This window comes from Myxocyprinus asiaticus, chromosome 39 (genome assembly GCF_019703515.2).
Source record: "Myxocyprinus asiaticus isolate MX2 ecotype Aquarium Trade chromosome 39, UBuf_Myxa_2, whole genome shotgun sequence".
Taxonomy (NCBI): domain Eukaryota; kingdom Metazoa; phylum Chordata; class Actinopteri; order Cypriniformes; family Catostomidae; genus Myxocyprinus; species Myxocyprinus asiaticus.
The window spans coordinates 7,868,451-7,896,348 of NC_059382.1; the positions used below are offsets into that span (position 1 = coordinate 7,868,451).

Below are 27,898 nucleotides of genomic sequence, written 5' to 3' on the forward strand. Positions count from 1 at the left end.
AAGCCTTCAAACAAAGCCGAGCTGCTTGAATTTTTGCACCAGGAGTGGCATAAAGTCACCCAACAGCAATGTGAAAGACTGGTAGAGAGCATGCCAAGACGCATTAAAATATGTAATTGAAAATCAGGGTTATTCCACCAAATATTGATTTCTGAACTCTTCCCAAGTTAAAACATTAGTATTGTGTTGTTTATAAAATTAATATGAACTTGTTTTCTTTGCATTATTTGAGGTCTGAAAACACTGCATCTTTTTTATTATTTTGACTAGCTGTCATTTTCTGCAAATAAATGCCCAAAATGACAATATTTTTATTTGGAATTTGGAAGAAATGCTGTCAGTACTTTAATAAAACAAAAATGTTCATTTACTCAAACACATACCTAAATCCAGAGAAACTGATAATTTTGCATTGGTCTTTTAATTTTTTCCAGAGCTGTATATATATATATATATATATGTGTGTATGTATGTATGTATTTTTTCAAAAATAATGCCATAAATAGTTTTCATTTATCAGTTAACATCATACAAAGTCCAGTAAACATACAAAAGCTAAATCAATATTTGGTGTGGCCACCTTTGCCTTTAAACAGCACCAATTCTCCTAGGTACACCTGGACAAAGTGTTTCTTGGTTGTTGGCAGATAGGATGTTCCAAGCTTCTTGGAGAATTCGCCACAGTTGTTCTATCTATTTAGGCTGTCTCAATTGCTTCTTTCTCTTCATGTAATCCCAGAATGACTCGATGTTCAGTGGGGGGCTCTGTGGGGGCAATGCCATCTCTTGCAGAGCGCCCTGTTCTCCTATTCTAATCTTTTCTATTTGCAAAAGTAATGTTTGGGAGTCTAAAATGTATTTTTCCTATTGACAGACTGAAGATATAAATAACCACCTTAAGACAAATGTTTTTGTGAAATATCTTAAGTGCCAACACTTTTGCACAGTACTGTGTATATACTGTGTATATACTATATATATATATATATATATATATATATATATATATACTGAACAAAAATATAAACGCAACATGCAACAATTTCAAAGATTTTTCTGAGTTACAGTTCATTTAAGGAAATCAGTCAATTGAAATAAATTCATTAGGCCCTAATCTAATCTAATCTAATCTAATCTAATCAATGCATATGGAAAATGTGTAGGATCTTTTATTTCAGCTCATGAAACATGGGACCAACACTTTACATGTTGCATTTATATTTTTGTTCAGTGTATATATGTTTATAAAGCACTTTTAATTGAGTTAATATGCATTAAACAGCTCCTGGTTTAAAAGTTTGAAAATCAGTCACTTGTTTATCACTTGTTCAACCATATGTTCATCATTTTCTATTTATTAGATAGCAATAATGATGCCACTGAGGAAAATTATGAGATCTTTATTTTCTGGTGTCTAATAAGATAACATTTTCAACCAAGGTTTTTTTTTTTTTTTTTCCCCAAGTAATTTTATTTAGTTCTGAAATGAAAAGAGATTCAACAAAACCCACCAACAATAAAGAAACAAAAACTGAAGTTTTCTTAGAGCAATAACATTTTACAACTTTTGAATGGTATTGCTATATTATTGTGTATGAGCAGCACATGTGAGAAAATTAAGCATGTTCCAGTAAACAGGCTTTATATGTGACAGTGGTCTTGGTTATGGCATACCAAGTGCATTTGGTTCATCAGCATCATAACACAATGCCCTCTAGGCTGGCTAAAAGCACATTTCTGGTGTCTGTGTGCACTGCTGAGTTGCCATGATCTTAGTTTTGTTCAGGCATCTTTTTGCAGCCCATGCTCAGTATCTGAGTCATGATTTGTGCCATATATGAATGGCTGTCACCCACTTTAAGTCATCTGCAGGTGCTATCACACCTGCCTCTGGGTGTTTTCAGTTCTGTATAGCCTCAGACTAAACATACATGCAAAACTTTCATGCAAAAACTATCTTTTCCCAAAAGTTATGAAGCCCAATTAAGTACTCAGTTAGAATTCATTTTAAACCAAAAGGACATACATACTGTATGAATATAAAAAGATACCTTTTTACAAAAATATGTTTCTCTTTGAACATTTGAAAAGTTTAATATGTCGAAACCGGTCTAGCTTGTTAGAATGATCAAATAAACAAAGCAATATTTTGATAGTGCCACAGAGCCACAGTTTTTAAATCTTTCGGGGGTATTAAACTGTGAATGACTTTTAATTGAATTTACAATTCAAGATTGCAACTGTTTATCTCTGCAAGTTCTTGCTTTATATTTCAGAGGGTGAAAGCGGTAGTACGTATTTGGACTCTTGTCTTGTGTAGAAAGGTGGACTTGTGTCTCCAGGTTATGAGTGGTAACTGATTCGGACACTGTTTTGTTTATCAGTTGTCAGTCCGATTTATGCAAATCAAGTCTTGTTCTGTTGAATGTTGAAAGTGTTTATTGTCATATTCGTTGGGCTGAAAATAAAGGAATATAAGAGAGTAGGAAAGAAGGAGGGAGGGAAAGATTGCTGTTATCTCAGTAGCCTCAAATGCACCTGCTCCACTCTTCAGACAAGGACAAGATGTGATGGGAAGAGATGAGAGGAGAAGTGCGGAGCGAAGGAAGAGGTGGAAAGATCAGTGATATGAAGATGAGAATATGAGATGAAATGAGAGGTGGAATGAAAGAGAGAGAGAAGAGAGGAGGAAAGGGACTGCTTCAATGGCTCTTAGATTCAGAGCTCACACCTGAGCCCACCATAACCATGTGTATGTTGGTCGATGAGTGTATTCAAGCCTTTTGAGGCATGTCTGGTCAGAGCTTGTTAACAGTGTGTTTGCTCATGTGGTCTACCAAGGCTCTGGAGTGTGTGTGTGTGTGTGTGTGTGTGTGTGTTCGTGTTCGTGAGAGCACTCTCCTGATGTCTGTATCCATGTGTGTGAAAGAGAGAGACACTCTGAAGATCTACCTACACGTGACCACAAGAAAAGACTGTCATTAGGTTGAGGGAGGATTGTGTGAATGACCCTCAAGCTGCCTCGTGTCACCAGACCATGTAAGAGATCATCTCCTATTATGTCCAATCATCTCCAATTAATTTTACCTAAAGACAATTAAGAATTGTGACAATTAAGGACCCAACCCCCAATTCTCATTACTGTAATGCATACAGTATATACACTCACCAAGCACTTTGTTAGAACACTATGGTCTTAATAAAGTGCCTGATGTGGTCTTCTGCTGTTGTAGCCCATCTGCCTCAAGGTTCGACATGTTGTGCATTCTGAGATGCTACTCTGCTCACTACAATTGTACAGAGCGGTTAACTGGGTTCCCGTAGCCTTTCTGTCAGCTCGAAACAGTATGGCCATTCTCCGTTGACCTCTCTCATCAACAAGGCTATTCTGTCCAAAGAACTGCCACTCACTGGATATTTTTTTAATTTTTGCCACCATCTGAGTAAACTAGAGACTGGTGGGCGTGAAAATCCCAGGAGATCAGCAGTTACAGGAATACTCAAACCAGCCCGTCTGGCACCAACAATCATGCCACAGTCGAAATCACTGAGATCACATATTTTCCCCATTCTGATGGTTGATGTGAACATTAACTGAAGCTCATGACCTGTATCTGCATGATTTTATGCATTGCACTGCTGCCACATGATTGGCTGATTAGATAATTGCATGAATAAGTAGGTGTAAAAGTGCTTGGTGTGTACTGTAAAAACAATAAAAAATAAATAAATAACATATATATACACACACACACAGTATATGAATAAACAATTATATATACAGCTGAAGTCAGAAGTTTACATACACTTAGGTTGAAGTCATTAAAACTAATTTTTTAACCACTCCACAGATTTCATATTAGTAAACTATAGTTTTGGTAAGTTGTTTAGGACATCTACTTTGTGCATGACATGAGTAATTTTTCCCAACAATTGTTTACAGACAGATTGTTTCACTTTTAACTGACTATATGACAATTCCAGTGGGTCAGAAGGTTACATTCACTAAGTTAACTGTGCCTTTAAGCAGCTTGGAAAATTGCAGAAAATGATGTCAAGCCTTTAGGCAATTAGCCAATTAGTTTCTGATAGGCTAATTGGCTAATTGGAGTCAATAATAATGTCCATACGCAAAACATTAATGAGAATTTGGCAAGGAAATTACATGAAAATAATGTCATAATGGAATTTCACGAACATTAGCTTAATTTTCACTTTGCAATATGTAGATTTCTTATTTTGTTATTTTTATTTTAGGGAGAATTTTAAGGAGATGTTCATCTGTCTGCGCTAATGAGCTTCTTATCTTCCTTATCTGTCTTGTATCTGCATTTGTCTAATGAATCAAATTTTGCGGCTGAATGTATCCCGCCTGAGCGTTGTTTTTTTTTTTTTTTGCATGCATGCATGCTTCTGCCCTTGTGTATGCAAACGTGTATGTGCATGTCTGGATTTTTATTTGCTCTGTGCATGTAAGCGTACAGTATGTGTGCGTCTAGAGAGGAAAGGTTGTGGAAAGTATGGTGGGCAACACAGGTGGGCTTCTCAGAGGTCATCATCTTTGCCTGACTAACCATTGGCTGTCATGCTTGTACTCCCAAAGCAGCCTCTAGCATGGACTTAAACACACGCTCACACGTGTCTGTTTTTCTATCATGGTGGGGATTTTCCATTGAATTATAATTTTTTTTACTTAGCTGATGATATTCTCTATCCCCTCAACCTTACTCTGACATAAAACTATTTCTATTTTCAGACCCTCTAATGCATGAATAAATGTAAATGTAATAATTTATTTGGCAGACGCTTTTATCCAAAGCGACTTACAAAAAAGGAATAATACATCATAAGCGATTCATATTAAGGAGACAGTGGTGCAAAAAGTGCTGCATTACAAAGTTTTACCAGCATCAGAATAGTAGTATTCAAGACAGATTAGAGTGCAACAAGAATATATATCATTAAAAAAATAAATAAATAAATAATAAAAAAAAATGTATATATATATATATATATATATATATATATATATATATATATATATATATATATATATATGAGTGAATGGTTAAGTGCTCATGGAAAAGATGTGTTTTTAGCCGGTTTTTTTTTTTTAAGACAGAGAGTGAGTCTGCTTCACGGATGGAGTTGGGAAGGTCATTCCATCAACGTGGTACAGTGAAACCGAAAGTCCAGGAAAGTGTTTTGGTGCCTCTTTGTGTTGGTACAACAAGGTGCCACACATTAGCAGACCGCTGGCTTCTGGTGGGAATGTAGCTCTGCAGAAATTATTTTAGGTATGCTGGAGCAGACCTAGTGACTGTTCTGTATGCCAGCATCAGAGCCTTGAAGTTGATACGCGCATCAACAGGCAGCCAGTGAAGAGAGACAAGGAGTGGTGTAACATACGCTCTCTTTGGTTCAGTAAAGACCAGGTGTGCTGTTGCATTCTGGATCGTTTGCAGGGGCCTAATTGCACACGCAGGGAGGCCTGCAATAAGAGCATTACAGTAGTCCAGTCTAGTTATGACTAGTGACTGAACAAGAAGTTGTGTGGCATGTTCAGAGAGGAAGGGTCTTATTGTCCTGATATTTTTAGAGTGTAAATCTGAATGATCGTGCTGTCTTTGAGATGTGGTTTGTGAAATTGAAATGGTTATCGATGGTTACCCCTAGATTTCTGACCGTTTTGGAAGGCATCACTGTAGTTGCACCCAGCAGCACGGTGATGTTGTGTTCAACAGCAGGGTTGGCTGGAAAGACGAGGAGCTGGTTTAAGTTGCAAGTGTTGTTCCTTCATCCAGGCCGAGATGCCTGCCAAACAGGCAGAGATTTGAGAAAAAAAAAAAAATGTTACATTTAAAAATTATTAAATCTTAAGGTTTCTTTTTACTTCAAAACAAGAATAAACTGTAATGACAAAAATTATGTAGACATTCATTCATTTTTTTCCATGGGGATTTCATAAAATCTTTATAAAAGCATTCTAAGGGATGAACCAAAACAACCAGCTCTGAGGTCACAACATTAAACTTTGATTTGAAGCAAAAAGGATTTAAAAATCGGTCAAATATACAGGTAAAAGACTGTACTTAACGACTTTAACGAGGAAATTAATTTGCATCATTCACAGTGTGACATGGCAGTGGGCGGTCCCTGCAGAGCTCGTTGCCGCAACTCTCTGATTGGTATCTTTCTCATTAGGATTTATGAGTCGTGTAGTTCTTCACAATTCTGCGATAAAACACAAAGTTGAAATGAAGCTGAAATAATGCAGAGTTGCAGACTGATGGCTTCAACAAAAACATATACCATTGCTTAACAACCTCGGAGCTCACAGAAGTTTTCGGTAAAAATCAATTCGTCTGTGGAGAAAATGAATGGTATTTTTGCTTCCAGAACCAGACTGCTTTGTTAAATTGGTTGCCGTAAATTTAAAAACATAATGACATAAGAGGACATAGAATAGGGTCATATATAAGGGTCAAAGGTAATCATGTATTGTGGTATGGCAATAAAATGGTACAGGACGGGTGCCTTAGAATTTGTTCTACAGACATGAATGATACCTGAAATTGTGTGGCTTGTTGAGAAGAGGTGTGCTATTACTTTTATAAGTGATTGTATAATTTTTGCTTTGCGGACAAGTAAACTGACATATATAGGGAGCAGAACATCGTAGAGACCTGGGATGGACCCTTTTTGACTTGGGCTAGTAAACAACTGCTGAGCAATTCCTTAGTAACCACCCAGAACACCTTAGCAACGCCGTAAAAAACGTTCACACTTAAGCCATAGCTTAGCTAATACTGTTAATGGCTGAAACTAACATTGTGGCGGTGAGATTTGCACGTACAAACACCACTCACATTTCTTCAAAAATGTAAACAAATTTTTTTAGTATGTTTATTTAGCCTTTTCCTCCACAATGTATGTGATTTCAGGATTTACTAAACTTGCGGGACATTCAGGCCCCACAATGTAGGCAAAACACACACATCTTCTCCTTTTATCGTGTCTTCTTAGCAGTCTCAAAGCAGACACTCGAACACAGACACTCACACTCGCTTTATACAGTGACTGCAGCAGAAAGAAAAAGAGGGAGAGGGAGAAAGTATAGGGCCAAGTTGAGGCAGTAGGAATGAGGGATGAACTGAAAGACACACACACACAGATGGAGAGAGAAAATCGCTCTACCTGCTCGCCTGGTTTGTGAGCATATCATCACTTTTTACGAGCAAATCTACAACCCCATTTCCAAAAAAGTTGGGACAATATGAAAAATGCTAATTAAAACAAAAATGAGTAATTTGTAAATTGAAAGCACTACAACTACACATTATATGATGTATTACCTTGTGAATTTCATTGTTTTTTTTTTTTTTTATGTACAATGATTTCAAATCAGATCATCACCATTTCTTTAATAACACTTATTAAGCATTTGGGCACTGAAGACAATTTTTGTTAAGTAGAAAGTGGAATTTCCCCCCATTCATCCATTATGCAGCTCTTCAGCTGCACAATTGTATGGGGTTTTCATTGCCGTATGGTGCGCTTCATAATGCGCCACACATTCTCAACTGGAGACAGGTCAGGACTGCAGACAGGCCAGTCTAGCACCCACACTCTCTGCTTACACAGCCATGCACTTGTTATCCAGGCAGTATGTGGTTTGGTGTTGTCCTGCTGGAAAATGCAGGGACGTCCCTGGAAAAGACATGCTGGATGGCAGTATATATAATATCTGTCTGCATTAATGGTGCCCTCACAGATGTACAATTTATCCATGCCATTGGCACTGACACACCTCTGGCCCATACAGACACTGGCTTTTGGACCTGACGCTAATAACAGCTTGGATGGACTCGTTGGACCAAAAAACACTGTTCCACTGTTCTGCCTTCCATCTAAGATGAGACCAAGCCCAGAAAAGTTGGCAGCTCTTCTGGACAGTGTTGATGTAGGGCTTCTGCTTTGCATAGTAAAGTCTTAACTTGCATCTGTGCACTGAATTGTCCAAAATCCTTCCAATTTTTCTTTGGGGAACATTGTTCTCAAAGTGCTGGATTATTTTCTGAAGCATCTGTTGGCAAAGTGACAAGTCATCAGACTGACTGCACAAAATGTGTCCCGAGACGCATTTGTAAAAGTTGACGTTCTTTTTACCTTGACACTGTGTTATGAATCATTTACATGTTCAGTTGTAGCCAAAATCATTGCTCTTGAAGGACTAGGCTGTTTTTGGAGGCTCCCTATACTATGACACAACGGCCTCACCTGTTTAACATCTCCTGTTTCACAATGCCTTGTTATTTCAACTCTTCAAATTGTTATTAGTCTTAAATTGCCCCTGTCTCAACATTTTTTTGGAGCATGTTGCAATCATCTGATTTGAAATTACTGTACATTTTCAAAAAATGATGAAATCCACAAGGTAAAACTTCATATAATGTGTAGTTGTAGTGCTTTCAATATAGCAAAGGGTGAATATAATTTACAAATCACTCCTTTTTGTTTTTATTAGCTTTTTTCACACTGTCCCAACTTTTTTGGAATTGGTGTTGTACAGTATGTGCTGAACAATGTCTTCTCTAGCACAAGTGATGAGCCTGGGTTCATCTGCAGAGAATGAGAGAGAGAGAGAGAGTGTGACAGCGTGAGGGTGAGAAAGAAAGAGAGAGAGAGGCAGCGAGAGGAAATTGTGAGCAGTTAAAATAAAGAGAGGGAGCGCAGAGATGAGACAACAAATGTATCTCATTATCTAAGCGGATTCCTCTGCAGTGCTCTCCCTCAGCCAACAGTGTCCACACACACAGCTCCAGTTGCTTCCTTTAAATCAGTGTGAAGCCCAAGCTTTGACCCATCTGTCTCTGTGTGAAGCCCCTTGCTCCTCACCGGTGAACTGCACACAGCAATAACGCCCCCTAGTGCTTATAAACTCCAGGGATGTGACTGACTGCCTGAAAAAGAAAACAGACTTGTTACCACATGTCATTCCTCATCAGAATTGAGGCATTTATTTTGTTTATTAGTTTTTTCCTTAAATTAAATGAATACATTTTGTCAATCTAAATGTTTAGGTTGTTTCAGACTGATGTTTCCTTGTAAACTATCATTTGCATTTTATTACAAATATGTTAATTTATTTGGGGCTCACCAGTAAGGATGGCCTGCAGTCTAAAAGAGTTTCGGGCCAGTTGACAGAACTTGCACTTGCTACATTGTCGCTAAAAGTTACATTCAAAGATCTTATTAGTAATAGTATAATTATGTCGTGCAAACTTAAACATTTGGATTTTTGTGATGTATTGAAATTTTGTTGTGAATTCTGCTGATTTAAACTTATAACCAAGATAACATTATCTAGCTGGATAACAAATAGGCATATGTTTTATAAATAGGCAAAATTATTTGATATCGTCTTGGAGACATTAGTAAAATTGAGTTTAAGATTAAAAATCAATCATTAACATTTTGCATCATTTTTCAAACTAGTTTATTGTAAAGAAAATAAATATTGAAATACATAATATAATAATACAAATGTTATTCCTGGTACATATGTATACAAAAATACATTGCTAAAAATTACCTTTATTTATTTATTTATTTATTTATTATAATTATTCATCATTGGCATTGAGCCTTGTGATTTATATATGAAATAGATTATATAGTTTATTTGTATATGAAATATATGAAATATATTTTATTTATATTAATATTGCATTTAATTTATTAAAATATTAATGTATGTATATAGTTAATTAAATATGCTATATATTACATTAATGTATTAAATATAGAGCCTAAATATATTTTATTTCAAGGTTGTTATTTTTTTCTTTCTAGAGAAACTGACATACAGTATTAAGGCAATTTATCAGTCCAATAGAGTGTATATAAACACTTTTATAGTTAATTGAGAATTTAATTGTGGTAATCGTGTTTTTTTTTTTTCCTTCTGGGTATGCTGTTACTGTACAGAATGTTAAATAAACTGCTCGATTTTATTGTCTCAGTCGTTTGGAGAACCCTGCGTTCTGTTCCTTTCCATCGTGGACTAGCTGATTTTGAATGTAAATACGCATTCTGTGTGAATGGTCTCTAAGATCTTAAGCAGGAGCTTCTACTTGCATCTTCTTTACATGTTGCTTAACCACACAAATGACCCTATTTCACACTTTTATATCAAACCAAAATCGAGCTCACAGTGGGAAAACTGAGCCACTTGGGTAAACTTGGACGGTGCCACATTTGAGTTCGATTCGTTTGAACAAAGCACAAAACAAAATGTGATTTTCACCCTCTCTCTCTCTCTCTCACGTCAAAAACGCAGAGTAGCGCTTTCTAGCCCCAAGCGATGCAGGCAAAAGATGCGCGTTGGAGAGGCAAGAGCGAGAGCTTTGATCGGCGGCGTGCATGTCTCTTGTGCTGGAGGTGATTTGCAGCTCTGTTGCTGCTGTACTTTCTCCATTTTCCTATAAGGAAAGCGCTATGCTAGATTAGCATGTAGTGCATTTCCAGAGGCATGTCGACAGCGCGGGGCCTGCGCTTCGTCACCCATCTGTGATTCACAGCCGTTTCAATTGATAATGAGATGGTGCGCGACTGCAGCTTCGTGCTGAGTCCAGTGAAAGTGCTCCGATGGAAAACAACCGAGAAACACGGCGAGGCCCTTTAAGAAGTATCTGTAATAACTGGGTGTCGGAATGATTTCAGGGTTTAAAGGATGTTACCTACACATGCATTTGGAGTTTGAATGTAGCCTTCAAATGTGCAACTGTACACAAGTCTGGCCCATAATTAGGGACAGATTTGTTTACAAATATTGGATGAGTTCATTGAACCTTTCCCTAAATCAACTTACCTAACTGTCTCAATGGGAGCTTCACATTGACGTTTTTATTCTTAAACGAAACAAATTAGGTAGCTTGCTATTATTTTTACTCATACTTTGGGTAAGAGATTTGTTCACAGTTGAACTTGGACTCTACTCAACTTTGTCTCAACTTTTGACTAATGTTACCACAAATCATGGTAGCTCTCATTGAAAATGAATGACTTCTGGCCACTTTGTTGTTGCAAAGTTCTGTCAGTATGAAAAGAGAGCTTTTATTGTTTTGTTGCTCATCTGGTTAGGACACAGTGTAAGCCAAGCCCAAACCCAACCCTTAAAAGTGAATAAAGAAATAAAATTAATAAAGAAATACTATGTCCTATCACAGTTTAATGTGCAGAATCAACTATAAGTATGCCATATAGCTTAATTTATGTTTAGTTATAATTAGTTTATTGTGGCTCTGTGGCACTATCAAAACATTGCTCTGTTTGTTTGAGCATCCTGACCAGTCTGACATAGGAACATTAGCACAAGCAGTGGTTTAATTTGAGACAGGACTATCTGTTGTTTGACAAATCAGAGTACCCACAGTCATGGAAAACCTAAAAAAATAAATAAAAATCAGACTACAGGCCTGGAAAAATCATGAAAAGTGACAAAAAAATCTAAAAAGTAATGAAAATTTCCATAGTGAATATACACGTTCCTTGTTCTGTTCTAAAAATGTCTCATCAGTTAGATACTGCTCTTGTGTAGAGTAAGGGGCTGTTCTGACTGGTCCTACTCGATCCGCCCCGAGCAGGTTTTGAACCGGCAATCCCTGGCATGGGAGACGGACACGATAGCAAGGAGATTATAAGCCATGGCCACTAGCATCGGCCGCTAGTGCGTCTCTTAAGGCAAGGAGAGTGAGGTTTACACACTGCACAACTATCACGTACCGCCTGGCTACTGTTTCACGCGCTTGCACTAAAAAGAAGCTATGATGCTGAAAGAAACAGCGAGAAATGGTGTGACGGGCAAAGATGTCTGTTTATCACATACATCGAAAAACAAATGAAAAACAGCACAGATGGATAGAAAAATGTGTTCAGTTTGAATGACCCCCAAAACTTGTTTGCTTAATTTCCCCCAAAATTATACAGTGGTTCTGTGGCACTATCAGAACATTGCTCTGTTTGTTTGAGCATCCCAAACAGTCTGACATAGAAACATTAGCTCAACCAATGGTGTAATTTGAGATAGGACTAGCTGTTGTTTGACCAATCAGAGTTCCCACTGTCATGGAAAACCTGAAAAAAAAAATCAGACTTCAGGCCATGAAAATTCATGAAAATTGATAAAAATTTTAAAGTAATGGAAATTTAAATAGTGAATGTACATTTTTAGTTTTCCTCTGCTTTGAAAATGTCTCATCAGTTAGATATTTTGTGTAGAGGAGGGGCCATTCAGACTGATTGCGTACTTGCGTTAAACATAAGCTAGACATAGTGCAACAAACAGTGTCCCGAGACGCATTTGTAAAAGTTGACATTCCTTTTACCTTTACACTGTGTTATGAATCATTTACATGTTCAGTTGTAGCCAAAAGTCTTTCTTTTTTTAAGATTTAGCTTACTTCTGGGGACATTTTTTCAGCAATGTTTTCCACATTAGCTAGCTTAGAAACACCTATACATGTGTGCTTGTGTGTGTGTGTGTGTGTGTGTGTGTTAAAGTTCTCTAAAAGCTCCGAAATATCTCTTCAACCAGACACCAAATGAGTTCACAGCTTTCAATAAAATAATATATTGTGACAATCCCCTGCTGGTTAATCTCTCCTCACCTTATCCTTTACTCTCTCTCCTGCCGAAGTCCCGCCCTCACAGCCGTACATCCAGCTGGAGTCTGACGAGCCGTGGGTAGAGGGAGAGGAGCACACGGTGACCTGCATCGCTCCTGACGCCAAACCTCCTGCAGAAATCACCATGTTCAAAGGTACGCCATCATTTAAGAGCTTGACAGCTTATTGCGGCCAAGAACAGGATAGTTCACCCAAAAATGACAATTCTGTCATTATTTACTCACCCTCATGTTGTTCCAAACCCATCTTACTTTCTTTCATCCGTGGAACACAAAAGAAAGGTGTTTGGCAGAATGTTTGCCTCAGTCACCATTCACTTTTTATTGTATGGAAAAAGATGCAATGAAAGTGAATAGTGACTGAGGAAAACATTCTGCCAAACACCTTCCTTTTGTGTTCCACGGAAGAAAGAAAGTAAGATGGGTTTGGAACAACACGAGGGTGAGTAAATGACAGAATATTCATGTTTGGTTGAACTATCCCATTTTTAGTTGTATAGTGCTTTTTAGAACACACATCGTTTCAATGCAGCTTTAAGAAATTTCAGCTTAATTTTCTGTTACAGCATCATTTTCTGTAAAGTCTTCATTAAAGTGGTCCACTAATGTAAGAACTACACTGTGAATACACAACACAGATAAAAGATGAAACTCTGTCTGAGAGCTTTAAAAAGCAATGGCTGTAAACTCAAATGAAGAGAAGAAGACTTCATGATTCATTTACTAATTTGGTGTAACACCGTCCCTCGGCAAGATGTACCCTGACTACTGACTCTAAAACTTCTACACACTGTGCTTTATTTTTTTTTTCGCCTCATTTTTTCAGATGGAGAGGAGCTGAAGGAAGCCGATTCCTTCACAATGTCAGGCTCACAGGATAAGCTTCTGAACACTCACACTGAAGTCGTGTAAGTTAATGTGTGTTCACAATGAAGTTATAGAAGGATTTTTGCTGTTGAATACCCTTTACCATTTGCAGTTTCTCTTTTAGTATTTGATCTTGCATTTACTGTTTTTGAAATTAGAAAATAACTTCTTTCCTGAAAGAAGAGGTCACCAAGAGGTGATGGCTTTTATATAAAGGTATAGATGCAGCAGTCAGAGGCATTTGTTTAGAAGAACCTTTCATACCTACCTTCATTTATAAAGAGCACTTATGAGTAGGAGGGGTGATGGCATTGGACAGTAGCCCTTGTATATTCAGATAAAAGAACAGTTCACCCAACAATTCTATAATCAGTTCCAAAAACCTCATATTATTCAAAACCAGTGTTTTTTTTTTCTTCCACCAAACACAAAAGTAGATGTTTGGGAGAATATCCAGGGTACTATTTTCCGCCATTGCTCTCAGATCTAATTTTTTCTTGCATTACATTAAAAATATTCAAAGTATTGTGTAACAATCAGTTATAAGACATGCGAGGTGGCAAGTTTGTGGCAAGTACAAATGAGATTTGAGAGCTACAGCAGAGGGAAACTATCTATCAAAGAGCATATAACGCCTTAAATGTCAATCTTTTTCTCAAATTTTGCTATCAAATTGTTTCTGCAAACCAACATTTTCATTTTAGACTTAAATAGACACTAAAACTAGACTTAAATCAACAACACCCTGGTTAATGATATGCAGTATTGGTATTGGGGAGCTACTTTGAAACTGTAGCTTCCTAAGCTACAAGCTACTCATAACTTAAAGGGACGGTTCACCCAAAAATGAAAATTCTCTCATCGTTTACCCTCATGCCAACCCAGATGTGTGTTCTTTCTTCTGCAGAACACAAACAAAGATTTTTAGAAGATTTTCTCAGCTCTGTTGGTCCATACAATGCAAGTGAATGGTGGCCAGAACTTTAAAGGTCCAAAAATCACATGAAGCCAGCATAAAAGTTATCCATATGACTCCAGCGGTTAAATCTGTGTGTTCTGAAACAATATGATAAGTGGGGGTGAGAAACAGATAAATATGTAAGTCCTTTTTTCTATAAATCTCCACTTTCACTTTCAAATTGTTGTTCTTTTGTTTTTGGCGATTTGCATTATTCATGCATATTGCCACCTACTGGGCGGAGAGGAGAATTTATTGTAAAAAAGGACTTAAAAAGGACTTAAATATTGATCTGTTTCTCACCCACACCCAGAGCTTGAAGTGGAAGAAAAAAGTGTAGGAACTCTCCTTGTTAGTCTAAAACATTTGTATTATTATTATTTAAAAAAAAAAAAAAAAAAAAAATTTTAATTAAATTATTCTCTGAGACTGCTTTTGTTATCATTTTTATAATAAATAAATACATTTGGGGTTTTATACTATATGGCAGGACTCTTTAACTACTTTCTTGCAGGGATCAGATTATCCAGATGAAAACTCAACAGGGGCCAGTGTTTGGGATTGAGAACGATGACACACATCCGTAAATAGAACCAGTCGTGATACTGTATATGCATATGTGCAGGTTCAGTGATGCTTCGCGTTATCACTTTTTATTAGCACACAGACGTCTGTTAAAAATATATGAGACACACCTGTTAAACTTTTTAAGAATGGAGAATAAAAGCAAACTTTTCTGTCTTTTCTTTGAAGGTTTGGTTTTCATCTTCAGTTTATTTGTTGTTAAAAGGGGGCATATGAGCTGGCATCACTTCTGTAACAACTGCTGTGATGTATTTTTCTAAGTCTGTAGTTTTGACTGCACCCATTAACAAAGCAATTTGCATAAATATATCTGATCTAATAAGATGTGAGAAAATGTGCTCACCTAGAAGTTGCTGGTTCATGTTTTGGAGAGCAGTGTAACTGAACTATGCCCAGACAAGCTTGAACACTTGCGCTTCTTTTCGGAACTAGACCACTTCTGACGACTGCTTCGTCATCAAATCATCCACTGACTTACATTAAAGAAATTACATCGTACCAGGAATACCAGCCCACTTCAAGCACTTCCCACACCTATTATATCACTTTAGAAGACATGGATTAGACCACTGGAGTCATATGGATTACCTTTATGCTGCCTTTGTGTCCTTTTTGGAGCTTCAAAGTTCAGACCACCATTCGCGTGCATTGAATGTACCAACAGAGCTGAGATATTCTTCTAAAAATCTTTGTGTTCTGCTAAATAAATAAAGTCGTACACATCTGGGATGGCATGAGGGTGAGTAAATTATGAGAACATTTTCATTTTTTGGTGAACTATCTCTTTAAGCAGTTGGATGAAAAATTACGGGCTGCTTCTAGGGCTGGGCAATGTAGCTTAAAAAAAAACATAGTTTTTTTTGACAATACTTAATAAACTATCTCATTAAAATAGTTGAACTACAGTCAAGCTTCTCTTTTAAAAAAAAATAAATATTTAGCTATACTACAAGTTACTAATAAAAAGTAGAAAAGTACTGTACATTGAGGCAATTTAAAGAAGAATATATATATATATATATATATATATATATATATATATATATATATATATATATATATATATATATATATTTAAAATAATATATGGTATTAAATTTGGGTGACATTAATCAATTAGGAATACAATATTAAGTTGAACATAAAATATATATATATACTAATACAGTAAAACTAGAAAGTATGCTTTTTTACAGTATATAACTGAGTCGAATTAGAGTGTTAAAAAGCACCAATTAAATAAATATTTTGTTTTGAAAAAGATGGAAAAAGTCCCTTTAAGGTTGTGTGGGGCTGAAGTGAATTAGTGAATCATTTATGTGATGTGGTTTATTTACATGAAGCGTCTTAACGAACCAACCCACTAAAATGAATTAGAGTTCCCTAAGCTAAATGTATGTAAATAGTTTATTTTTACTGGATCATTTAATTGAAATGTCTCAAAGAAACAATTAACTTAAAAGATTTGGATTTCCCAAATGTAGGTGAGCTTGTTTGATAACTGCATCGGCTCAATTGCTTTGTGCAAAATATAATGTGACAAATTTAGTGTTTTGTGATGCTACTCATGGAAATTATAGCTTGTTACTGGAAATGCTAAACTGTTGTGCAGATAGCTCAACTAATGTCACACAGCTATAAATGTGGGTAAGTTTGAGGAATCACTACTTTTACTTAGTTACACCCCAACACTGCTGATATGGAAAGATTTCTACATATTGTTGGTCTTCAGTACCAGTATGTTCCCATTTTCAATTGTAACATATAATAGTACTGTTAGTTTTTATGAAAACTTCTTTTTCAACACTACATGAATCCAAATTACCTAGATTGACCCAGATTTTTTACCGTAGCCTCATAAATGTTTAGTCTATTGGCAAATTGTGAAATCCATGTGGGGTTTTGAAAGAATATCTGAATCGTGTCTTTGTACTCCACTTTAGCTGTTCTCTTGAGTAATCTATGCTGACAAATCAAATCACAGAGCCCAGGTACAGTTAAGTGTACGTTGACAGCACTCCAGGGTGGCAAATGGAGTAATGTTGTAAGCGCAGTAGGTCTGTTGGTAATTGCGGCAACATAGGGATAAGGAGTGCCACAGTGTGAAATGCATTAACGCAAGTGAACCACATTCTCTCAATACAGAATCAGGGCGAGGAGCTCAGATGACGGACGGCGGTTGACGTGTCGAACAAAGAACCCGGCTATCTCACGAGCTCTTGAGGCCAGCATGACCATGAGGGTATACTGTAAGAACCTCACCTTGTGTTTAGTCCACTTGTGGCAGCAATGTGCCAAATGTAATTTGGTCACCTAAATGAATGAACTGGACTACTTGGAGTCTCTTTTTTCTCTCCCTAAATTTCCACTCGCTTCTCTCATCCGGTCTGTTTTTGCAGGGGTGCTTTAAAAGTGTTGTTTTTCCAATGTGTTTCACTTCTAACCCCTATTAGCATCCTTTACTGCAGGAAGGTTTCTAAAGTAGGGAAACACAATAGACCCAAATACCTTCATTTTCATCTGTCAAAATGACAGAAACATTTTGAATTATTTGTCAGTGGACATTATTCATGAAACACGAGCAACACTCTGTAGACTGTACGTTAAAACTATTATTTTATAAATTGACAAATTCAGTTAAATGGGACATTTTACGCTAGAATGGCTTTATGACCAAACTTTTTGTGTGTTTAAGTTTTTTATTGGAAAAACTGCTTAAAAGCATTAAATCACCTCATCATCTTTCACCATTTACTGATGAACAATGAAGAGTGAAATTTAAAAAATACCAAAAAGTTACACTTTAAAAAAAAATCTAAATGAACTTCTTGTCACTAGGCCTACTGTACATTGTTCTGTTATTTTCTGTATACTATATTGCGGTACACAAATAAAGCATATTAATTTTTTACTTTTTAAAATATCAAATTATATAATAATTAAAGTGATACTGCTTTGCTGGAGCAATGTTAGGAATAGCTCCCCCCAAAATTTAAAATTCTGTCATCATTTAGGCTACTCACCCTCAAGTCATTCCAAACAAGTAGCCTTTGACTTTTTTCATGGGGGATGAGAGGATTGTGATTGTCAAGCTCCAAAAGCACATAAAAGAAGCATTAAAGCCGTCCATATCACTTCTGTGCAACTTTTCAACAGTGTTGTGTGAGGAACAGACTGAAATTTAAAGGGATATTCTGAGTTAAATACAAGATAAGTTCAATTTACAGCATTTGTGGCATAATACTGATAAAGTGCCTGCAACCTTAATTTTTGCTTTTTTTAAAGAAAGGGAGGGACACGTCGAAATAAATTTTGTGGTCATTAACATTTTGCCACAAATGCTGTTGATTGAGCTTAAATTGTATTGAACCCGGAATATTCCTTAAAGTCTTTATTCACTGAAATCGTCCCATTCACCCAGTCGAATCTGGTGCATGTGAGAAGTGCAGCTCAGTGAGCACACCTGACACCATAGAAGGCGGCAGAGAAGAAGAAATTGTGCTCTTCATTTGGCTCTTGCTTGTATTGGTACAGCGGCAAATTTAAATGTATGAAAGTGCAAAAGATTCGAAAGCTAGGTGCACCCCACACTTTGAGAACCACTGATTTTACACATGTTTCATGAATACAGCCCAGTGTTTTTTTAATTCTGCAAATAACGGAAGATTTGCATTTTAGCGCAAACACTTGTCAGCAAAAAACATGTTAGTTGGTCAGTCCTTCCATTTATCCAACTTTAAAACCTCTGCCTTGCTGCCAGTTCACACTGAATGTCAAGTATTGATTATTAATTACTAATAATAATTAATATGAATGATTAATGTGTTTTTTTACTTGTGTGTTTTGCAAAGAGCCAGTGGATTAGATATTTAAACTCTTTTAATTTCAAACAGAGTTAAACTGAGGGGAGAACACACTATAAAAATGTAATCATACTACAATAGGTAGAATTTAAGACTTTGGCTAAAAATCTTGAATTTCTCATACAGTGCTGAATTCATGGACACAGTCTACTGTATGATTCTTTGTCAAGTGGCCCTCTTTAGCTGTCAAGTAAGAATGGAATTTGCCCTTTAATCAGAGAAATGAATGGCTTCTTGCACTAAGATCACATCCTGAACTGTTAAAAAACACAGAACTCATTTCAAATCATCTTATGATGACAGCATTTATCAAATACCTATGCATATATGCACCAATATTTATTATTGTATTTTTGTTAAATCAACATTGTGCAGTTCATCAGTGCATGTTAGAAGAACAATGTGGTCAAATGTAGTCGAAAATGCATGTGACCACATTGGGCTCGTGCTGTAAATGATCATTCGTTTGAATGCATACGAACAGCAGCGAAGCACCAATCACTCACGTCAATCAACCGCTGCACTAAAACAAGAGTTTTTAACTTTGCCATTTACGTGCGGCTTTAAAAGGAAGTAACTGTCAGAAAATGTAAAAGCCCCTAAATTTTCATTCACAAGAATTCACAGATTGTCTTCAGTGTGCATGATATCAACATGAAGCATATCTGGAGTTCAGTTAATACAGGTACTCCGCTAAAATAACAGAGAATTCTGCTCTAAACATCATGTTTGTACTTTTATTAATTGCATGTATAATTGGGAGAAACAGTGCACCTTTTCCTTTCTTTTTGTCCTTTTACCTTTTTGTGTATTATTATCAGGCAGTAAAACACTGACTTACTGATTGATGTATGTCGTCATCATCATTAAATCCACTCTCCCCTTGAAGCCCAAATACAAGTGGTCAAAAGAGTTATTCTAATATTAAAAAATAAAATATTATGACCTGGTGTAAACAGTGATTGATGTTTCTCACATGTTCGCTTGTGATCAGATCGCCCAAAAAGCACCTTAATACAATGTTAATGGGACATATGATTATTTGTTGTGAATATTAGGTGAGCTTTGAAAACTGGTCCATCTAATGGCTATTTTAAATTTCATGTCATATAATTAATTTATTGTGTACAATGTGACAGGCATATGCTTTCACTGAAATGCCACTCACATCTCTTTTATTCTGCTCTTTAAATTTATGCTTTAAAACACTACCCCTCACCCCCTTCACCCTCACTTCAGCTCATTGTTCCATTACCGCCCAGCCAGTGCAATAAGTGCTAATGTAGCAGAACCGATGGCCAGCATTGCAGTCTTACTCAGCACGCCTGGCCCATCAAATCCAACTTTCCACTGCCCATTTTAATCTACGACAGATTGTGAGCAAGACGGCAGTTTGTCATGGCAGACTCTCATCCGTCCATCGTGCCTGCTTCCAAACTGATTGGGGCAATAACAAAGAGCGGCCCGGCCCTATAATTTATTTTACAGCAAATGTATTATTCAGGAGCCCTACTGTAATTTATTCATGTTCCGCATTGCCTTATTACAGTTTAAACATCTGTTATTTTGGTTTATGTACTGGTGCCAGTGTGTGGGTCACACTTTATAGTTAATGGTTTCATGAAAGGGACAAGCAATGTCTTTCCAGTGCAATCACATTAAATGTCCTCGATTTAACAATGTTGTACGAGACTAAAATAGAGTTGCGCTCTCCTTAAATTGTGATGCCATTTTGCTCCCTTGCTTTTATTTAATTCATTTTCATGTATGTCTCATGAAAGGACCCTGTCTTTACTGAACAAAGGCAAGATATTTTGTTTTAATAATATTTTCCCTCCTTCTCTACTTCTATTTCTTCTAAAGAATAGTGTGAACCGGGGGCCTGGGTAGCTCAGCGTGTATTGATGCTGACTAACACCCCTGGAGTCGCGAGTTCGAATCCAGGGCACGCTGAGTGACTCTAGCCAGGTCTCCTAAGCAACCAAATTTGCTGGTTGCTAGGGAGGGTAGAGTCACATGGGGTAACCTCCTCGTGGTCGCTATAATGTGTGGTTCATGCTCTCGGTGGGGCACGTGGTGAGTTGTGCGTGGATGCCGCGGAGAATAGCGTGAAGCCTCCACACCTGTTATGTCTCTACGGTAACGCGCTTAACAAGCCACGTGATAAGATGCGCGGATTGACAGTCTCAGATGTGGAGGCAACTGAGATTCGTCCTCCGCCACCCGGATTGAGGTGAGTCACTATGCCACCACGAGGACGTAGAGCGCATTGGGAATTGGGCATTCCAAATTGGGGAGAAAAAAAAACAAACATTGTGAACGTATACAAATGCTTCAAACCTCTATCTCTTCATGTCATAACCCTTCATTCTCTTTTTATGTCCTTCCTTCAGTCCCCCCGCAGGCTCCGGTGATAGTGGGATTAGAAAATGAAGAGGTAAAGGCTGGTACCTCTCTCAGGCTGGTGTGCATGTCATACGGGGGGAACCCTTTGGCCACTCTGCACTGGACTAAGGTGAGAGAGGCATGATAAGAAACGTTTCTTTGATGCCCCGGTTTCCTGAGTAACAGAAAATGACTTCACCTATCCCTTAATTTACATAAATAAGAGTATTTGTTTAGTTAAGCGGTTAGATGACAAATTATGGACTGCATCTAGGACTGGGTGATGTAATTCAAAAAACATCAGACAGAATTCAATATATATACTTTAAGATTTGGGTAATGACATGACGCACTTTAATGCTTTTGAGTTCAAAGTCAAATTTTGTTCAGGTCAAATGGAGTTACCCTTAGAAAAACAAAATATCATTATTTTGTTTTACTGTGAAAAAAATGCTATTTGAATTTTTTTGTTTGTTTTTTTTTTTTTGTATGTATTCAAGATGCAAGGAAAGTATTTTACTTGATGTAAAAGTTTAGTTTAGGCCGTAATTCAAACTTTACCTCTCGTATACACACAAAACACTCTCACGTTCATAAGAAATGTTCGCACATACACACAAAATGCATGCACATACACAAAAAAGCTCACACTTTTTTACCTTTCACACACACATATAACTCTCATAAATTCACTACTTTTACCTCTCACACAAACATACAACACTCGCACATTCTCAACATTTACAACACTTGCACATTCACTGCTTTTACCTCTCACACACACATACAACGGCCGCCTGTGATTCATTCTTTTCAGCCAGTACTTTTTTAAGGAATCAGCCTAAACGATTCGCCAGTTCGACTGAACGGCTCTTGAAAGAGACTCCCTAGCTGTCGGTCCAGATAATTTTGTGTGAACTGGACATGAATGGAGTTAATATGGAACACAAATCTGCTCTCTTAAATACGTGTCGATTCTTTATCATCTGGAACGGTAACCCTAAACACAGGAGGCGAGTGGCGCATCGCATCAAAGGCAGCTCACTCCCATTATAATCAATGATGCTGTCCCCAGTGGAAGCATGCAGTGCGATGTGATGCACAACAATGGAGGAATGCCCAGTTTGTTCTGCAGAGCTATTTCAGCCTCGAGCTCCCAGCTGATTGGTCCGATGAAGACAGGGTGTAAACTGAAACATGTTTATTTTAAATAAATTCTCATTGTGCTGAAAGCTCATTGTGTGAAAGTGAACTGTGGATTTTAGCATTTGTAAGTCACAGGAAAAGTATATTAAATAGCAGTCACAGACTGTATCATTTCAATTAGTTTGCATTGGTTAATGCCACATGAGCAGTATTTATCTGGTACAAAAGCAATGACCTCAAAAGCAAAAATCTCAATGACGGTGACAGCATCAAACGGGATACATTTATGGTATACACAACAAGAAAACACTCAGATCTGTACATCTTAAAAGAACATGTAGTGATATACAAAAATAGACGTGTTTAAATATATTTATTTTACTAAGAGAGAAAAACACGTAAAATTCCGCGCCGGGACTTCTGGGAAACGGCATGATCACATTACACAACGTGATTGCTGCTTGGCAATTTGGTACAGTCATTTAGAAGAACTAAAATTCAAATTCTCCCAATTTGGAATGGCCAGTTCCCAATGTGCTTTTAAGTCCTCATGGTCGCGTAGTGATTCGCCTCAATACGGGTGGCGGAGGATGAATCTCAGCTGGACAAACCACGAGGAGTTACCCCATGTGACTCTACCCTCCCTAGCAACTGGGCCAATTTGGTTGCTTAGGAGACCTGGCTGGAGTCACTCAGCATGCCCTGGGATGCAAACTAGCGAACTCCAGGGGTGGTAGCCGGCGTCTTTACCACTGAGCTACCCAGGCCCCCCCTGTAATTTTCTTTAATATTGATCTTGCATGTGTAATAACATGAGCTGTCACTGTTGGAAATTGAATATCAACTACACGTTTTAACACAAATTATTAACAAGTTTAAACATTAAGCAGAATTACATGTATAACAATTAAACGCTTGTATTTTGAAAAAGTGCAATGTGTCATAGCTGTCCGAATGTGATCTGCCAGGTCCAATTTACCTCCGCGAGGGTCACTAAAAACACCTCACAGTCATTTTCACGTAGTAAAGGGGTGATGTAGACTCTCACCATCAACTCTTCGTGAAAAATACTTTCTGTGCCCCCACACTTAATCCATTTTGATCGACTTTTTCTCAGTAGCTTCAATACAAACAGGAAGTTAGATGACAAAATTCGGAAGAGCAGAGCGCAGAAAAGGGGCGGGGCTGAATAAGGTGAATAGCAACAATAATAGGCTGTGGGCATGTTTTCTCAGAATCTTCACTGGCCGATAGAAAAAAGAAAGAAAGAAAACTGAAGTACTCTATTTTAAATGAAAATAGGAGCAATGTTCCCACGTTATACAGAATAACATTATTAAGAATAATAAATAAATAAAATCAACACAGTTTTCTGTTTTAAATATCCTGATGGTAGTGTTGTAAGAAACAACCCTGCTCACAAATGCACTGTTTGAACGAAGAATAAGCTCAATCAAGCCCTAAAATGATAGTGAATTATAGCTAAATTAAGTGATATTTGCAACAAATAAATAAATCCTTCCTTTTATACAGATATTTCAATCACCAGAAGACAACAAGAGCCAGAGAAAGAGAACAAAGAGGGAAGTTTTTTACTATTTAGTGAAGAAAATTTCGTTTAGGAATAGTTGAGAAAGTGCATGATAATATTTGTATTTTGGTAGTCTATCCACGGAAGTATTGTTTGATTTGTTTTTATTAAATATATCGGTAACTTGTTACAGTAAGTTTGTGTCATGTGTATACATTAACATCACACAATTAATTAACAATATTTTTACACCATTTTTATTTATTTTTTTAAATACAAAATATTCATATTTATAATAGAATTTAAGAAAAAAATCCTATGCAGCGTTTTGAAGCATATAAATGTATACAGTACATAGGCTACATTAATATTTAGAAAAAGCATTTCACATCTGTTATATTTTTCCGATTAACACTTTTTATTGAGTCTAACAACTGAAACAGAAAAGCAAAACATATATGCACAGAATCAACTTTTAACCCCCATTAGTCCCCACCCCCTCCCAATCCCCAACCCCCAACCCCACCCTGACCCCCAACAAACATCCCTGTGGTCAAAGCCAAATTACACACACAAAAAAACAACAACAAAAAAACATTTGTACATACATACATACAAAACTGTACATAACTTAATCATATATATATATATATATATATATATATATATATATATATATATATATATATATATATATATATGTAAAATAATAATAATAATCACACACATTTAAACTATAAATCCCTCTCCACTGCCCCTCCCTGAGAGCCTTCCAAAAGGGGCAGATAGCTGCCCCACTTCTTATTAAACACCCCCAGGTTGCCTAGCCTTCTATCTGACGTCTCCTCAAATGCCACCACCCTGCCCATCTCCGTGCACCACTCCCGAAATGAGGGCGCACCAGCCATCTTCCATCCCCTCAGAATGATCTGTCTACCAATCATGACACTGGCTAGGACCCAGTTTCTAATGTATTTATACCCTATACTAATGACCACCCCATCGCCTAAAATACAGAGTCTGGGGCAAAATTAAATTTGAGTGTCCAATACGTCACACATAAAACTCTGAACCCTCAACCAAAATTCTTGGATATTAACACATCACATGGGAGTGTCTTAAAACCAAGCCTATACAATCTAGAGGGAGTCCAATAGAATTTATGTAAAATCTTGAATTGCGTAAGGCGCACCCTTGCATCACTAGATGCAGACTTGACAGTTTTTAGAATCCTAGCCCACACTTCCTACTCCAATACCAAGTTTAAATCTTTCTCTCATAATCTCTTGAAAGAAGTTAAAGCTCCATCCCCCAGACTCTGAATTAGCAGAGAGTAATACACTGATGCCTCATGGCCTTTTCCAAAAGCAGTAATCACCACTTTCAGAGTATCTGCCGTTTTAGGGGGGGTGTATGCTACTCCCTTCGGATTTAGACCAATTAACTCTGTATCCTGAGAATTTAGAAAAGGAATTAATAATTCTGTGGAGGCAAGGCATAGATCTAGTAGGGTCGGAGACAAATAATAAAATATCATCTGTGTAAAGCAAAAGCTTATGTGCCACACCTTCCGCCACCACCCATGAAAATCATCCTCCTTTCTTATCGCTGCAGCTAATGATTCCAGGGCAAGACAGAACAATAATGGGGTAACTTAATCCAACCAATAAAAGTATTCCCGAACCCATACATTTCCAAAATCTTAAATAGATAATCCCATTCTACCATATCAAATGCCTTTTTTGGTGTCAAGTGAGATGGCAGCGACCGGAGTTTGATCATTCGCCACTGACCACATTATATTGATGAGACGCCTAATGTTATCAGAAGAGCTATGGTCCCAAAAAAACCCCACCTGATCTGTATGTATAAGAGATGTCATAACTTTACTTAATCGGTCAGCCAAAAATTTTGACAATATTTTAACGTCTAGCTGGATCAGGAAAATTGGATGGTAATTTTTACACCATTTTTAATCATGGTGTATGTCAGTGTCTACATACACTAATATAATGTTGTAATGTAACATCAATAAGAACTAACATGAACTAACAGTGAACAAAATTGTATGTATAAATTAACATAAACCAAAAATTCCAAGATGAACAAATGCGTGAAAAAAATATTCATTGTTATTTCATGAAACCTAATTTGGAATATAATACATGTTACATGTGCAATTGTTAACATATATAACCTTAATGTAAAGTGTATAATTAAATCATAAACCCCAGCTACAACAACACCTTACTTGTCGGTGACCCACTTATGTATTTGCTCAAAAATGGCCTAAAAAGTTTTTTCTTTTTTTAATCAGAGGAACTATTGTTTCGAGCGAACAGCTATTGTTGACATTTTTTTTTTTTTTTTTATATATTTAATGCAAGATGTGCAAAACAGTAAAAATCTAGTTAGAAATAGCCAACGCATGTTTTTCTACACTGTTTTTTTTTCGTAATAAACATATAAAAGGATATTAAACAATTTTGATTTGCAGTATATGCACCAATATACTGTAACAATACATAGAAATAAACAGCAGCATTTATCTATATATTTTTACTAAACATTTCAGTACATAAAAAATACCACATGTATGCCACCCATGACATTTTTGAGTGATGATGGAAACAAATTGTTGAATAATGTTTTTATTTTTTTTATTTTTTATTTTTTTTATTGCAGTACACAGTGCTTCACTGGAATTAATTCTCTGAACTGTTTACTACTGAAGTTTAAGTCAGAGACTCTTTTAAAATATTTTATATCTAGTACTCTCAGACTTGCTTGTCACATGACAAGGAGCGACTGCAAAATGTATCTAATGGCACACGCTTTCAGAAACTATGATCATCATGATATTCACAATGCTGCTTGATTTTGAATCAGCAGCAAAATTGTTGCATATTTCGTGAATATTCTGTCTATCACCCAGCCCCTAGCCGCATCTTTCAACAATATGAGTGCCATTTATGAAAAGACTATGCTGGCCAATTGCCACAAATATAATATCAAGGCTAAAGTGTAACACAGGTTGCTAAAGTTTATGCTAGTTAAAATTTGGCTGGTGAATTGGTGGTGTTATGTTCTTTACATTTTCCCAACCACTTTGTGGCATTTGACTGTATGAAATTAGGAAGCTGTATATCAAGTAAATAAATGTAATGCAAAGCTTCATTGCCAATGAAAAGTCTGCTGAGACTTTGTTTTGTGAGACCAGTGGATAAAAGTCAACTTCTTAACAAAAAGCGACACTATACTGAGGTTACGACATGAACAAAAATGATGCTTTTTGTAAAGGTTTCATTCAAAAACTCTTAAGTGCAATTTAAGGCGGCTTTGCCTTGAGAGAGGCTCTTGGGTAACTTTGAGTGGATTGCGGCCCTGTAAATCAGGGGTATTCAATTAAAATTCCAAGAAGTCCGATCTCTACATTTCCTTCCTGGCAAAGGTCCAGACAATAATTTACATGGTGTCAGTAGTCAGTTTACTGTAGCTATGAAATGACATAAGGAATGCTTAATCAATTTTATAAAATAATTATTATAAATGTACAAGTTGGCAGCAATAGTTCTTTGCAAAAGAAAAAAAATCCTAAAGTCAAAACAATCTCTTCAAAATTAGGCAAGGATTATGACATTGGGGCCCCAGAGACAAAGCCAAAATAGTGGGGTTTGAGGAATATTCTACCAAAAGATTAAAATATTTCATTTAGTTCATCAACCGAGTGCACTTTTACATGAATATTAAAAGATAAATTCAACTGTTTGTTTTGAAGCTGAATGACAGCAGTCCACTATTTGTGTTTGAATATTTTTAGATACCGAAGGGGCATAGCAGGCCTTGTGACTAAAGAAAGACACATTATGGGGGTT

The 27,898-nt window shown here is 36.8% G+C and overlaps 1 protein-coding gene across 1 annotated transcript in view; it reads left to right on the forward strand.

Moving 5' to 3' along the window:
* Nucleotides 1-27,898, forward strand: part of nphs1 (NPHS1 adhesion molecule, nephrin) — a 137,267-nt gene that overhangs the window by 36,936 nt on the left and 72,433 nt on the right. Inside the window, exons 5-8 of the mRNA XM_051679119.1 lie at nucleotides 12,701-12,823; nucleotides 13,515-13,596; nucleotides 17,244-17,347; nucleotides 21,355-21,476. Of these exons, the coding sequence (XP_051535079.1) occupies nucleotides 12,701-12,823; nucleotides 13,515-13,596; nucleotides 17,244-17,347; nucleotides 21,355-21,476 (431 nt within the window). The remainder of the gene's footprint in view (nucleotides 1-12,700; nucleotides 12,824-13,514; nucleotides 13,597-17,243; nucleotides 17,348-21,354; nucleotides 21,477-27,898) is intronic.